Genomic DNA, 13,948 nt, shown 5'->3' with positions numbered 1-13,948 from the left:
TGATCTGCAACAGGTCTCGCAACTACGGTAAGCAGCCGGCGACTCCATTTTCCCCCGTGCGCGGTGCATGCTGGGATATATATACCGTATTTTCACGACTATATGGCGCACCGCATTTAAAGGCGCAGTGTCAGTAACGAGTGCTATTTCTGTATTTGACAAACACAAGACGCACCACATTTAAAGGCGCAGCCAGGCATGGCAACAGATACACCAGCTTAAACATACGGACACACGCTAAAAACACGTTTTTAAAAAGGCAACGGAAGCCAAACTGAGTTGAGTTCTACTTTATTTAGCCATTTTACAATGTACTCACATTTTTTGATCAATCATCACCCACAAATCCATCAAAGTCCTCATTTTCTGTGTCCGAATTGAACAATTGTCCAAATGATTCATCAAAAACGCCGGGTTCCCTCTCTTCGTTGTCAGAGTCACTGTCATTGCCCTGTGGCTTGACAGAAATGATGCCGGCTTTGGCAAAAGCTCGAACAACAGTGCAAGCAGACACGTTAGTCAAAGCGGCCACAATCCATTTGAAAATAGTGGCATAACTAGCTCGGCGCTGCCTCCTACTCTTCGTAAAGCGGTGTCGGCTTTGGCAAAAGCTCGAACAACAGTGCAAGCAGACACGTTCGTCCAAGCGGCCACAATCCATTCGCAAATAGTGGCATAACTAGCCCGGCGCTTTAGTTAAGCCTACGGGAATGACGGCAAGCTCAAAGTTCATTTTCGTGACTTGGTTTTTCACCGCTGCTGCGAGATGGGCATGCGCAAATCAACTCAGATTCTTCTTCTGGACTTGGCGAAGCTCGTTCTCCTGCTTCCTCCATTTGCTAACCATGGATTTGTTGATCTAAAATTCGAGCACTCTAATCTGGTGCTCGCCGTCATTCCGGGTGGATTGACAAAAGAACTCCAGCCGCTTGATTTGCGTCAACAGAGCATTCAAAGCTAAACTGCGAACTATATCCAGTGGTACCTCGAGATACGAGCTTAATGCGTTCCGGGACTGAGCTCATATGTCAATTTTCTCTCAACTCAAATGAACGTTTCCCATAGAAATAAACTAAAAACAATTTAATTAGTTCCAACCCTCTGAAAAAACACCCAAAACAGGGTATTGGATTGCAAAAACATTTTTATTTGTTCTAATTCACCATCTATTAACAAAGTAACAAATAACCAGTGGTTTAATAGTATTGAAATTTGTTTAATAGTATGCTAAAATTAGACAGATTTCGCGGAGGGGAGAGAGAGGGGAAGAGGGAGAGGGGGGAGACTTTTTGCACGGCAACGGGCTCGTAACATAACATAAACAAATTTAAATGACCTTGGATTATGATGCAGACACTAAAAAATAAGTTTAATCTAACATTACACTAAACTTAATGCTAATTTTGTTTTAAATTTTGATACCTTTCTTCTCCCGGGTTGGCTCTATTTTCCTCCACCCTGATTTTCAGATACAACCTATCGAGTGTTGTTTGCTTTTGTCTTCCCTTCAAAACATTCCGAAAATGATGCACAAATGTCCTCACAATAGGATAACGTACAACCACTTGGCCAACGAGAAGTAGTATATATGCCATTCACGCTGACTAACGGAAAAAAAAAAAAACAATGAAAAAAATGCAACGCTCCGCCCAGTGCTCGTTGCGACGAGAGAGACATTACACGAGGGAGTTGCGGGGAGAGAGACAGTGCCCATGATGTTCTTATGAGCAGCCTCTCGCGTCCCCAGTCTGCTCGTATATCAAAATTTGTCTCGTATCTCAAGATAAATATTTGCTCAAAATTTTACTCGTATCTCAAATTGCTCGCATGTCGGAGCACTCGTATGTCGAGGTACCACTGTATTATATATGGATCAATATTGAGCCAAAACAGGTCTCGCAACTACGGCAAGCAGCCGCATAGTCCATTTCCCCCGTAGAAGACAGCGCCGGACAACATACGCCACTATCTGCCAGTGGATCGTAATGCCTGGGCTGTTATATCAGTTTTAACTGTGGTTCGAGCTTTCAGGAAGGCAGGAATTGTCACTCAGCAGCCAGACAACAAAGCGACACGGACTCAATTAATGACGACTTTGATGAGACGAAGGCTGGCGTGTTGGATGCCGCATTCGCCTAGCTGTTCAATACCGACACTGAAGACGAAGAATTCGAGGGATTCATCGATGAGAAATGAGCTGATAAAGTGAGCTTTACGAGTTTCTTTTGTGTTTGCAGTTGAACAAGGTTGGTCATATTGTGAATATGGACGTCAACAGCTGAATGTTATAGTGCCTCATTGTGTACGTGAGCGCACGCACGGTTCACCTGTGTGAACAACATGGAGTTATTATTTGAGTAATTAATGTTATTGTTATTGCTTTGCACTATTACAAGTGTTATTATATTGTGAAGGCTCTAACGTTTAATGCACCGTAGCAGCATCAGAATGTTTTTTACGTGTTTACTGAATGGAGGAAAAGTTCCCCTCAACAATGTGATTTAAATGTTGTATTTACATGTTATACCTTGCTGTTAATAAAAGATGAACCATGTCCCGAAAATACTAATACTTTACCTCGGAGAAAATAATAAAACAGTTGTTTATTCATTTTGGGAGTGAACAGAGTTGTCAGAAAGCTGATTTTTAATCTATTAATAGTTTGGCTGACCCATCTTGTTGACATTCAATTTAGCACACCACCATCTAGTGGATGTATAATGTAACCCCAGCCTCTACTGTAGACCCGTATAATGCGGTGCGGTGCGCCTTAAAAAAAAGAAAATACGGTAATCCATGGGCTAAAAATGCTGCTGGTGGTCTTTGTAAACCTAGACCATGAACAATCTGGTATGCATATCATGTTTAAAGTGATTTGCATATTTTGCCTTGCTTTGCTTTGCTTTGCATTTTTTTAAAATAAAAACCAGATGTAATTCCTGATGCAATGCTCTGCATTTATCAGGGCTTTAGACCATCTCACGGGAGGAAATACCAATGCTATTTTGGCTTTAACTATTGCTAGCTAATGCTAACTGCACCACACCCACTAGATTGAGGCTGCATTCTGTCGGCTTTGAAAGACAAGTAAAAACTATCAAAATTTGGAAAACGCTTTGTACCGAAAGAAAGAAAATTCATAGTCATTTGTACTTAGTCTAAGTTTTAGATATGTAAAGGATCAACATCTTTCTTTTTCCCTCTCTCCGGCTGTAATTCACTGACATTGTCTACCAAAGAGCAATACTTCAATATGAACCATTCAGTAAATGGCATTAGAGACCCTCTGTACATACCTATAGAGTAATTTATGATTCTCCTCTGGGACATCAATATTGTCAGGTGGAGGAGTCCTTATATTGGCTCTCTGGAATGTAGAAGGTTGGCTCACTTTGTCTGGAGTATCATTCTTCTCCAAGAATGAACTTGCTGGGGTTGATGTCTGGGGGAAAAAAAGAGGGGAATGTTTTTTGTGCAGCGTGATGGTTACTAGGGTTGAGCGAAAACACCACTTTAAGTACTATTTGCACCCGTATTTTTTCATCTAAATGGCCTGTATCCGTATCTATACTCAGAGGGCGCGGGGCCTCAAGTGGAAGACAGTGTTTTGCAAATGGGTATCTGGAAAAGTGCTGTTGTCAACAAGATCACGGTGCCTATACATACTTTACATTTACATGAAAATAAAATATCCAAGGGCGGCCCGGTGGGGCAGCAAGTGGTAAGTGCTTCGGCATCACAGTGGGAGACCTGGGTTCAAATCCAGGTCTGTCCACCTGTGTGGAGTTTGCATGTTCTCCCCGGGCCTGAGTGGGTTTTCTCCAGGTACTCCGGTTTCCTCCCACATTCCAAAGACATGCGTGGTAGGCTGATTGGACACTCTGGCTGGCCACCAATTCAGGACAACCCCCATCTCTGGCCGGAAGTCAGCGGAGATAGGCTACAGCACCCCCCACGACCCTAGTGAGGATAAAGCGGTTCAGAAAATGAAATGAGAGGAGATTAATATCCACCCCAGATGAGTTATCACTTTATCATGGTGACGGTGGTTTGTGCTTGCGCACCAAACAGCAGCTAAGAGTATCCACCCTTTTTGGAATCCTTATAAGAATGCTGGATTGTCAATAATGACCACCATGTTCGAACATATCGGTGTCCTAATATGCACTTGGCACCTGGACACCCTAGGCCAAAGTTTGCTGATTGAATGTGTAGTCTTGTCATCAGACGTGCGGCCGCATGTCTTGGACACTCAAGTTAAGAGAGAGGCAGAGCTGTCTACTGATCACCACCTGGTGATAGTGGGGAGAGATGCCAGTCTGGCTTGGCATACCCAAACGTTTGTGATGGTCTACTGGGAACGCTTGCCAATTCCCTGTAAGAAGGAGTTTTAACTCCACACATCCGTCAAAGCTTCTCTCATGTACGGAGAAGTGAGTTGACGAGGAACATTTGGGTCGGAATGGACCATGTTCTACGCCTCAATTGCTAAGGTAAGTGAGCAGAGCTTCAGTCACAAGGTGGTCAGGATCTCGTGTGGCAGCAATCCAAGAATCTGCTGGTGGAGGCCGGCGGTAAGGGATGCTGTCAGGTTAAGATAGAGTCTTGTTTCCCAGCGGGGCTACGGAAGTTTGGTTCTTTTATGACTTTATTATGGGTGAACAGAAAAAAGTGATCAAATCTGCTGGGTCAAAAATATACATACAGCAGCGCTAATATTTGGTAACATGTCCCTTGGTCATTTTCACTAGAATTAGGCACTTTTGGTAGCCATACACAAGCTTCTGGCAAGCTTCTGGTTGAATCTTTGACCACTCCTCTTGACAAAATTGGTGCAGTTCAGTTAAATTTGATGGCTTTCTGACATGGACTTGTTTCTTCAGCATTGTCCACCAATTCTCAATGGGGTTTAAGTCTGGACTTTGGGAAGGCCATTCGAAAACCTTAAATCTAGCCTGATTTAGCCATTCCATTACCACTTTTGATGTGTGTTTGGGGTCATTGTCCTGTTGGAACACCCAACTGCGCCCAAGACCCAATCTTCGGGCTGATGACTTTAGGTTATCTTGAAATATTTGAAGGTAATCCTCCTTCTTCATTATCCAATTTACTCTCTGTAAGGCACCAGTTAGTTCCATTGGCAGCAAAACAGCCCCACAGCATAATACTACCACCACCGTGCTTGACGGTAGGCATGGTGTACTTGGGGTTAAAGGCCTCACCTTTTCTCCTCCAAACATATTGCTGGGCATTGTGGCCAAACAGCTCGATTTTTGTTTCGTCTGACCACAGAACTTTCCTCCAGAAGTTCTTATCTTTGTCCATGTGATCAGCAGCAAACTTCAGTCGAGCCTTAAGGTGGTGGTTTTGGAGCAAGGGCTTCCTTCTTGCACTGCAGCCTCTCAGTCCATGGAGATGCAAAACACGCTTGACTGTGGACACTGAAACCTGTGTTCCAGCAGCTTTTAATTCTTGTCAGATCTGCATTTTGGTGATTCTCGGTTGAATCTTCACCCTCCTGACCAATTTTCTCTCAGCAGCAGGTGATAGCTTGCATTTTTTTCCTGATCGTGGCAGTGACAAAAGAGTGCCATGCACTTTATACTTACAAACAATTGTTTGCACTGTTGCTCTTGGGACCTGCAGCTGCTTTGAAATGGCTCCAAGTGACTTTCCTGACTTGTTCAAGTTAAGGATTCACTTTTTCAGATCCATGCTGAGCTCCTTTGACTTTCCCATTGTAGCGGTTGTGAACGTTTGCATCCAATGAGCCCTATTTAAATGGCCTCAGAGAAGTCATCAGCTGTAGTCACTCAATCACTCACAAGAAGTTAAGAGGCCATGCTATCAAGCTCATTTCACTGACACAACTTTCTAAGTCACCAAAATTTCTAATTTGTGTTGCTGTATGTATATTTTTGACCCAGCAGATTTGATCACTTTTTCTGTTAATCCATATAAAGTCATAAAAGAACCAAACTTCATGAATGTGTTTTGTGACAAAGAAGTATCTGTTCCTATCACTCTATCAGAGAAAAATCAGAGTTTGTAGAAATAACTGGAAACTCAAGAGAGCCATGACATTATGTTCTTCACAAGTGTATGTAAATTTTTGACCACAATTGTATATGTTTATATATATATATATATATATATATATATATATATATATATATATATATATATATATATATATTTATTCAGCAACACACTTATTTATTTATATATTTATTCATGTATTTATTTATTTATTTATTAACTTACTGATTACCTATCTATTTATGTCTAAAATGCCTTTCCTGTATCTGCATTCTCACCTCTTGCTACTGTGACAATGAAATTTCCCGAATACGGGATGAATAAAGTTATCCAATCTAATCCAAGATGTTGTGGCAGCCATATTGCTTCTGTCAAAATATCTCAATTATTTCAATGGTTCATATTACTCCAATAGTTGTCACTTTCAAACAAGAAATAAAACGAAAACAAAATCAATTTTGTTTTATTTCAAAATCAAGGCTACTCGCGTCTGGCAAAAAAAATGTAGACGGCAGCGCCCCGAACTTGCTAAAATGGCTGCGCCCCGACCTCACTAAGATGGCCATGCCCCGAGCGAGCAGTGAAGGGAATGTTTGCGTTTTATGCAAGATACGTTTTTTTCATGAATTTCATTCATAGACATCAAAATAAATTGTGTTTAGCGTTTTATCTGTTTATCTTTTTTCTCTTCTGAAATAAATAACCGTATCGGCATTCGCTTGCGTTGTGACGTCAGGGCGCACGCATGGGCGCCATTTTGTTGTCACGCCACCGTGCCACGCCACCGTGCCACGCCACCGTGCCACGCCACCGTGCCACGCCACCGCCGTAACCTCGATTCTGACAATAGCGGCTTATTTGAGAGTAAATACGGTATGTCAATAGTTGGAACCTTTTACTCAAAGATATTAGAATGAAACAAAAGCTCAGTTGTGCTCTGGGAAAATCTGCCAGTTAACAAGAACCCTACTCAAGTATAATATATTTTACACTAATTAGCAGAAAACAAATACCATCATCATCTCTGGACATTTCACACCAGTAACCATAGTTTCTGCCATTGGTGTAAGAAGGGACATGGAAGAGATATCCAAAGCATCTTGCTCCTCTTCATGATCCTGGTCTCCACACTCCTCAAGAACTCCCTCAAACAAATCAGTGATGACTGCAGAACTTGGGGAGTGGTTAATATTTAATCCGATCTTTTTGTTTTCAAAGTTGTCTTCATCTTTTGTGATATCAGCAAATTCTTCCTTATTTGTCTCAGCAATATCTTTCAGTTGTTTAGATGTGGAAGTTGATGGTGAGACTCGTAACCCACAACCTGTAAAAACAATGTAAACATTAAATCATAAATCAGTTGAAAAATATTAAATGAAATATATCTATGTTGACTGCCGAGGTGCCAAACGTCAAAAATCACATTTAAGATTGTGGCATTTTACCAGCGACAGGTCCAAATGTAAAGTTCAATATTATCTAATTTTCTAATACCTTTGAAATAATTTCAATAGTTAATTTTTGCCAAAAAAATATAGAAAAAATCTTTGCAAATTGAAAATAATTGTTATGGTAAGTTACAATAGAGAACCAAAAACGAAAATTAAACATTTACATTTTTTCCCATGTAAAATGTTAACAAAATAAAAGAGGCTTTACTTGATTTTTTAATCATGTTTTGATACAAAAATGCGTATTTAGTAGTTTGGTTTTTTAAAAAAACTGGCGCAGTAAACTAGTGAAGAGTTGTAGTATAGTATTTGACAGCTCTGGAACTGGGCCATGACTAAGCAAAAACAAGGAAACAAAGAAACTATGAATGCATTGTTGAGTTATTTTTATATACAGTGGTACCTCGTCATACGACCGCTCGTCATACAAAATTCTCGTCTTACGGCGGAAATTTCGATCGAATAATGCGCCCGTCATGCGATCAAAATTTCGTGATGCGACCAAGCCAGGTCTTTTTTGCATATCTTTCGTGTATAACAATAATTACGAGCACGGAACGATTAATTCAGACGAGTTTCTCGTACGACCAGGAAACGCACAACGTGCATGCGCGGGCAAAAAGAGGGCTTTCTAGGTAATGAAGTATACTCGTGCACACAACACCCATAGGCAATGGCAACCTTTCTCAGAATAAAACTTCATTACCCACAATCAATACGTGGGTAAGCTCAACTGTTGTATTTCCTGTTATTCTTTCTAAGGAAAGAAGCTCCCGCGATCGTTCTTTAAAGACTATTTCTCGTTGGCAAGTGGTCGTGCGTTATCCTATTGTGAGGACATTTGTGTGCATCATTTTGGGAATATTTTGAAGGCAATACAACAGCAAACAGTCCATCGATAGCGAACGTGAGGGTGGAGGCGTGGCAAACCGCCAACCCGGAAAACGAAGGTAACAAAAGATTACAACAAAATTAGAATTCAGTTTTGTGTAAAGTTACATTAAACGTATGTTTGAGTGTCTGTATATATTAATCCAAGTTAATTTAAATTAGTTTGTTCCGTTTACGAGTGCGTTGTCGTGGAAAAAAAAATTAGATTTATCAAAAGCTTTATCATTAATATAAATAATCAATAGATCAATAATAAATAATCAATAGATCAGTAATAAATAAGTAGTCAACATAGGTACTAGTAAACATGAATCAGTAGTCAACATGAATAAGTGGTCACACAAATAAGTATTCGGGGACAAAAAGTGACTAAAGTAGTTAGCAGCCTGTGGAGTTGTAGTGCAAGTATAAGATTAGAAATGAGTGTAGATCATGTCATCCTAGGTGAAGAACCCAAGTTGAAGCAGTTATTGCAAATTTGTTGTTTTATAACAGTAGATTGGTTAATTTAAATTAAAAAAAACAGAAGCCATTAATTTACAAATGTGACGGCACTTTAAATTACATATTAAATGTTCAGATATTAAGATGTGATAGACAGTTTTTGCATGATTTGAATGAGGCAAAATAACATGCTTTTTCTCTATAATCATTTGTTTAAAATGTACAGTCATTATTTTTTGTATAAAAATTGAATTTGGTGTACAAAAAGTCTTTTCAAACTGGAGTCTTTAAAAAGAGGGGGTCGTCTTATATTCGGGCCAATAAGGTAATTAAAAAAAACATGAACTTTGTTAACGATAACAATTTGAAACGTGAATACCTGAGGTACTGCTCTTTGCCGGGAATTTCACAACTTTAAAGGTTTGTGATTTCAATTCAACTTTTGGCTCATCCACGGTGTTGGCAAGTGATTCCTTTAAAAAAAAGAAAATAAAGGCACTAAATACATTTATAATTACAATACTACACACATGCACATACACATTTACATATACAGTAATACTTCAACATACAAGTGCCCAAACATACGAGCAATTTGAGAAACAAGTAAAATTTCGAGCGAATATTTACCTTGAGATAAGAGACAAATGTTGATATACGAGCATACAGCAAGGTGTGGCCAACGAGAGAGGCTGCTTTTGAGAACAACATGGGCACTGTCTTTCCCGTCGCAACTCCCTCGTGTAATGTCTCTACAAGCACTGCGTGGAGGGTTGCATTTTTCTCAGTGTTTTTTTTTCGGGTAGTGAGTGCAGAATAGCGGAGCTTGCTAGCTAATACGAGAGTAGTATACTACTCAAGTGGTCATCAGTTATCCTATTGTGACGACATTTGTGTGCATCATTTTCGGAAGACAAAAGCAAAAACAAAATTAGAATTAAATTTAGTGTAAGGTTAGATTAAACTATTTTTTTTGTGTGTGTATCGTAATCCAAGTTCATTTAAATTAGTTTATGTAATGTTACGAGCCAAAATCTCTGATTAAAGCGCCTTTGCTGGATTGGTTGCAACAAAAAACTGCACCCACAGCGGCCCTCGAGGACCGGTTTGCCAACCCCTGGGTTAGATTAAACTTATTTTTCAGTGTGTCAGCATCGTAATCCAAGTTAATTTAAATTTGTTTATGTTACGTTACGAGCGCAAAAAGTTTTTAGTTCATTTCTATGGGAATCGTTGGTTTGAGTTACGAGAATATCGACATACGAGCTCGTATTAAGCTCGTATCTCGAGGTACTACTGTACATATATATATACATACACATACATATGTACATATAAATATATATATACACACATATACATATGTACATATAAATATATACCTACACATATATACATATGTACATATAAATATATACATTCACACATACATGTGTACTATTCGGCGCATCGTATTTTTAGCCGCAGTGTCAGTAACGAGTGCTATTTCTGTATTTTAAACACACAAAGCACGCACCGTTTTTTTAGAGGCATACATATTATAAATGGATGAACATCGAAACGCAATAGCGCTGGCTACCGGAAGTAGCCTATTTCCGGGTTCCGGTGCGCAGTGACATCTGGGAAATATAGTTCTTGCACGCTACACCCACACACTAAAAACACGTTTTTAAAAAGGCAACAGAAGCAAAACGGAGTTCGGTTGTAATTTATTTAGACATTTTACAACTTACGTCATCATCACCCACAAATCCATCAAAGTCCTCATTTTCTGTGTCCGAATTAAACAATTGCCCAAATGAGTCTTCCAAAACGCCGGGTCCAGCGGTTGTAGTTCTTAAGCCTCCGGGAATGACGACAAGCTCCGAGTTATTATATATAATATAATATAATATGTATATATATATATATATATATATATATAAGGTAGACTGCGAACTATATATATATATATATATATATATATATATATATATATATAGTTCGCAGTCTACCTTTGAATGCTCCGTTGAAGCCAACATCTAGCGGCAGGATTTCTTTTGTAAATACAGCCGAAATGACGGCGAGCACCAAATTAGTGTGCTCGCCGTCATACTGAGTGTATTGAAGAACTCTATATCCCAGCAGTCACTGCGCAGTACTTTATCTACGGGAAATAGTAGAGTCTGGGGCTGCTTGGCGTAGTTGTCCTATCGACTGATTTATTTTATTTTATCGTGATAACAATTTTAGTATTGGTCCATATATAAAGCGCACTGGATTATACGGCGCCGTGTCTATTTTGGTGAAAATTTTAGACTTTTATGTGCCTTATAGTCGTGAAAATACGGTACATATAAATATATACATACACACATACATATGAATATATACATACACATACATATGTCGATATAAATATATATATATATATATATATATATATACACACACATACATACAGTTGTGGTCAAAAGTTTACATACACTTGTGAAGAACACAATGTCATGGCTCTCTTGAGTTTCCAGTTATTTCTACAACTCAGATTTTTCTCTGATAGTGATTGGAACTGCCACAATCAGGAAGAAAACGCAAGCTATCACCTGCTGCTGAGAGAAAATTGGTCAGGAGGGTGAAGATTCAACCGAGAATCACCAAAAAGCAGATGTGCCAAGAATTAGAAGCTGCTGGAACACATGTTTCAGTTTCCACAGTCAAGCGTGTTTTGCATTTCTATGGACTGAGAGGCTGCCGTGCAAGAAGGAAGCCCTTGCTCCAAAAGCGCACCTGAAGGCTCCACTGAAGTTTGCTGCTGATTACATGGACAAAGATAAGACCTTCTGGAGGAAAGTTCTGTGGTCAGACGAAACAAAAAATGAGCTGTATGGCCACAATGCCCAGCAATATGTTTGGAGGAGAAAAGGTGAGGCCTTTAACCCCAAGTACACCATGCTTACCGTCAAGCACGGTGGTGGTAGTATTATGCTGTGGGGCTGTTTTGCTTCCAAAGGAACTGGTGCTTTACAGAGAGTAAATGGGATAATGAAGGAGGATGATTACCTTCAAATATTTCAAGATAACCTAAAGTCATCAGCCCGAAGATCAATGTTCCCTCTAATTTTTCGTTGGTCTGAGCAGAAAGTCAACCTCCCTGAGCGCACCGAGTACCAGTGTGAGCGACATCATCGGTACTCGGATGATTCGCCGACAGGTCGCCGAATGGACGTTCCGCCGAACGTTCATTCGGCGACCTGCCCGTCTGTCAAACGTCCGTCGGCGAAACGTCTTTAGGCGAATCATCCGGTCACGACATCATCATTGCTCGCTATGGGCACACCAGTATCACACCTGCCACAAGCAGGTGCATGTCAATGTTCCCTCTAATTTTTCATGTAAAACATGCTGTAAAACACGAAAAACATAAGTGGACAGAGCTACTGCCACTGGCTGCCGCTTAAACGGCGCCATCATGGGGAAAGGGGTATAAAAAAAAAATTAAAAAAAAAAAAAAAAGATTTTTTTTTTTTTACTGCGCGCCATATGATTGCTGCTGCGCAGAGAAGACGAGAGTAGTGCGCAATTGCGCACGCGCGCATCTTAGAGGGAACACTGCCGAAGATTGGGTCTTGGGCGCAGTTGGGTGTTCCAACAGGACAATGACCCCAAACACACATCAAAAGTGGTAATGGAATGACTAAATCAGCCTAGAATTAAGGTTTTTGAATGGCCTGGGATGCATGGACAATGCTGAAGAAACAAGTCCATGTCAAATTTAACTGAACTGCACCAATTCTGTCAAGAGGAGTGGTCAAAGATTCAACCAGAAGTTTGCCAGAAGCATGTGGATGGCTACCAAAAGCGCCTAATTGAAGTGAAAATGGCCAAGGGACATGTTACCAAATGTTAGCACTGCTGTATGTATATTTTGACCCAGCAGATTTGATCACTTTTTTCTGTTCACCCATAATAAAGTCATAAAAGAACCAAACTTCCGTAGCCCCGCTGGGAAACAAGACTCTATCTTAACCTGACAGCATCCCTTACCGCCGGCCTCCACCAGCAGATTCTTGGATTGCTGCCACACGAGATCCTGACCACCTTGTGACTGAAGCTCTGCTCACTTACCTTAGCAATTGAGGCGTAGAACATGGTCCATTCCGACATATATACATATATATATACATACATATACACACACATACACATATATATTGATATACACACATATATACATATTTATATACACATATATATACATATTTATATACACATATATACACACATACACACACACATATATATATATATACACATTTATATACACACATTTAAACACACACATACACACATATATATATACATACATATATATACGTATATACATACATATACGTATATACATACATACATACATACATATATACATATATACATATATACATATACAGTGGTACCTCGTCATACGACCGCTCGTCATACAAAATGCTCGTCTTACGGGGGAAATTTCGATCGAATAATTCGCCCGTGATGCGGTCAAAATTTCGTGATGCGACCAAGCCAGGTGGCCATGGCATTTTTTTTTGCATATCTTTCGTGTATAACAATATCTACGAGCACGGAACGATTAATTCAGACGAGTTTCTCATAGGACCAGGAAACGCACAACGCGCGGGCAAAAAGAGGGCTTTCTGGGTAATGAAGTATACTCGTGCACACAACGCCGACAGGCAATGGCAAATTTTCTCAGAATAAAACTTCATTACCCACAATCAATACGTGGGTAAGGTCAACTATTGTATTTCCTGTTATTCTTTCTAAGGAAAGAATCTCCTGCGATCGTTCTTTAAAGACTATTTCTCGTTGGCAAGTGGTCGTGCGTTATCCTATTGTGATGACATTTGTATGCGACATTATCGAAATATATTTTGAATGGTAGACAAAAACAAACAACTCTTGATGCGCTCGTTTTGAAGACTTCGGCGGAGCGGCCAGGTGGCGTCAACCCGTAGAACTACGTAAGGTAAAAAAGATTACAACAAATTTAGAAATTAGTTTAGTTTGAAGTTACATTAAACGTTGAGTGTCTGTATATAGTTATCCAAGTTAATTTAAATTTGTTTGTTCGTTTACGAGTGCATTGTTGC

The 13,948-nt window shown here is 39.8% G+C and overlaps 1 protein-coding gene across 4 annotated transcripts in view; it reads right to left on the bottom strand.

Annotated features, from left to right (window-relative positions):
- anln (anillin, actin binding protein) overlaps window positions 1-13,948 on the bottom strand; it is a 101,611-nt gene that overhangs the window by 65,839 nt on the left and 21,824 nt on the right. For all 4 annotated transcript variants that reach the window (XM_077590711.1, XM_077590712.1, XM_077590713.1 and 1 more), the window contains 3 exons: window positions 9,205-9,298; window positions 7,053-7,363; window positions 3,297-3,442 (listed from right to left, as the gene is read on the bottom strand). In XM_077590711.1, coding sequence (XP_077446837.1) covers window positions 3,297-3,442; window positions 7,053-7,363; window positions 9,205-9,298 — 551 coding nt within the window. The remainder of the gene's footprint in view (window positions 1-3,296; window positions 3,443-7,052; window positions 7,364-9,204; window positions 9,299-13,948) is intronic.

Source organism: Stigmatopora argus, chromosome 21 (genome assembly GCF_051989625.1).
Source record: "Stigmatopora argus isolate UIUO_Sarg chromosome 21, RoL_Sarg_1.0, whole genome shotgun sequence".
NCBI classification, from domain to species: domain Eukaryota; kingdom Metazoa; phylum Chordata; class Actinopteri; order Syngnathiformes; family Syngnathidae; genus Stigmatopora; species Stigmatopora argus.
The sequence above is the reverse complement of the archived record's forward strand: the minus strand, read 5'-3'. Positions and strand labels throughout refer to the sequence as shown.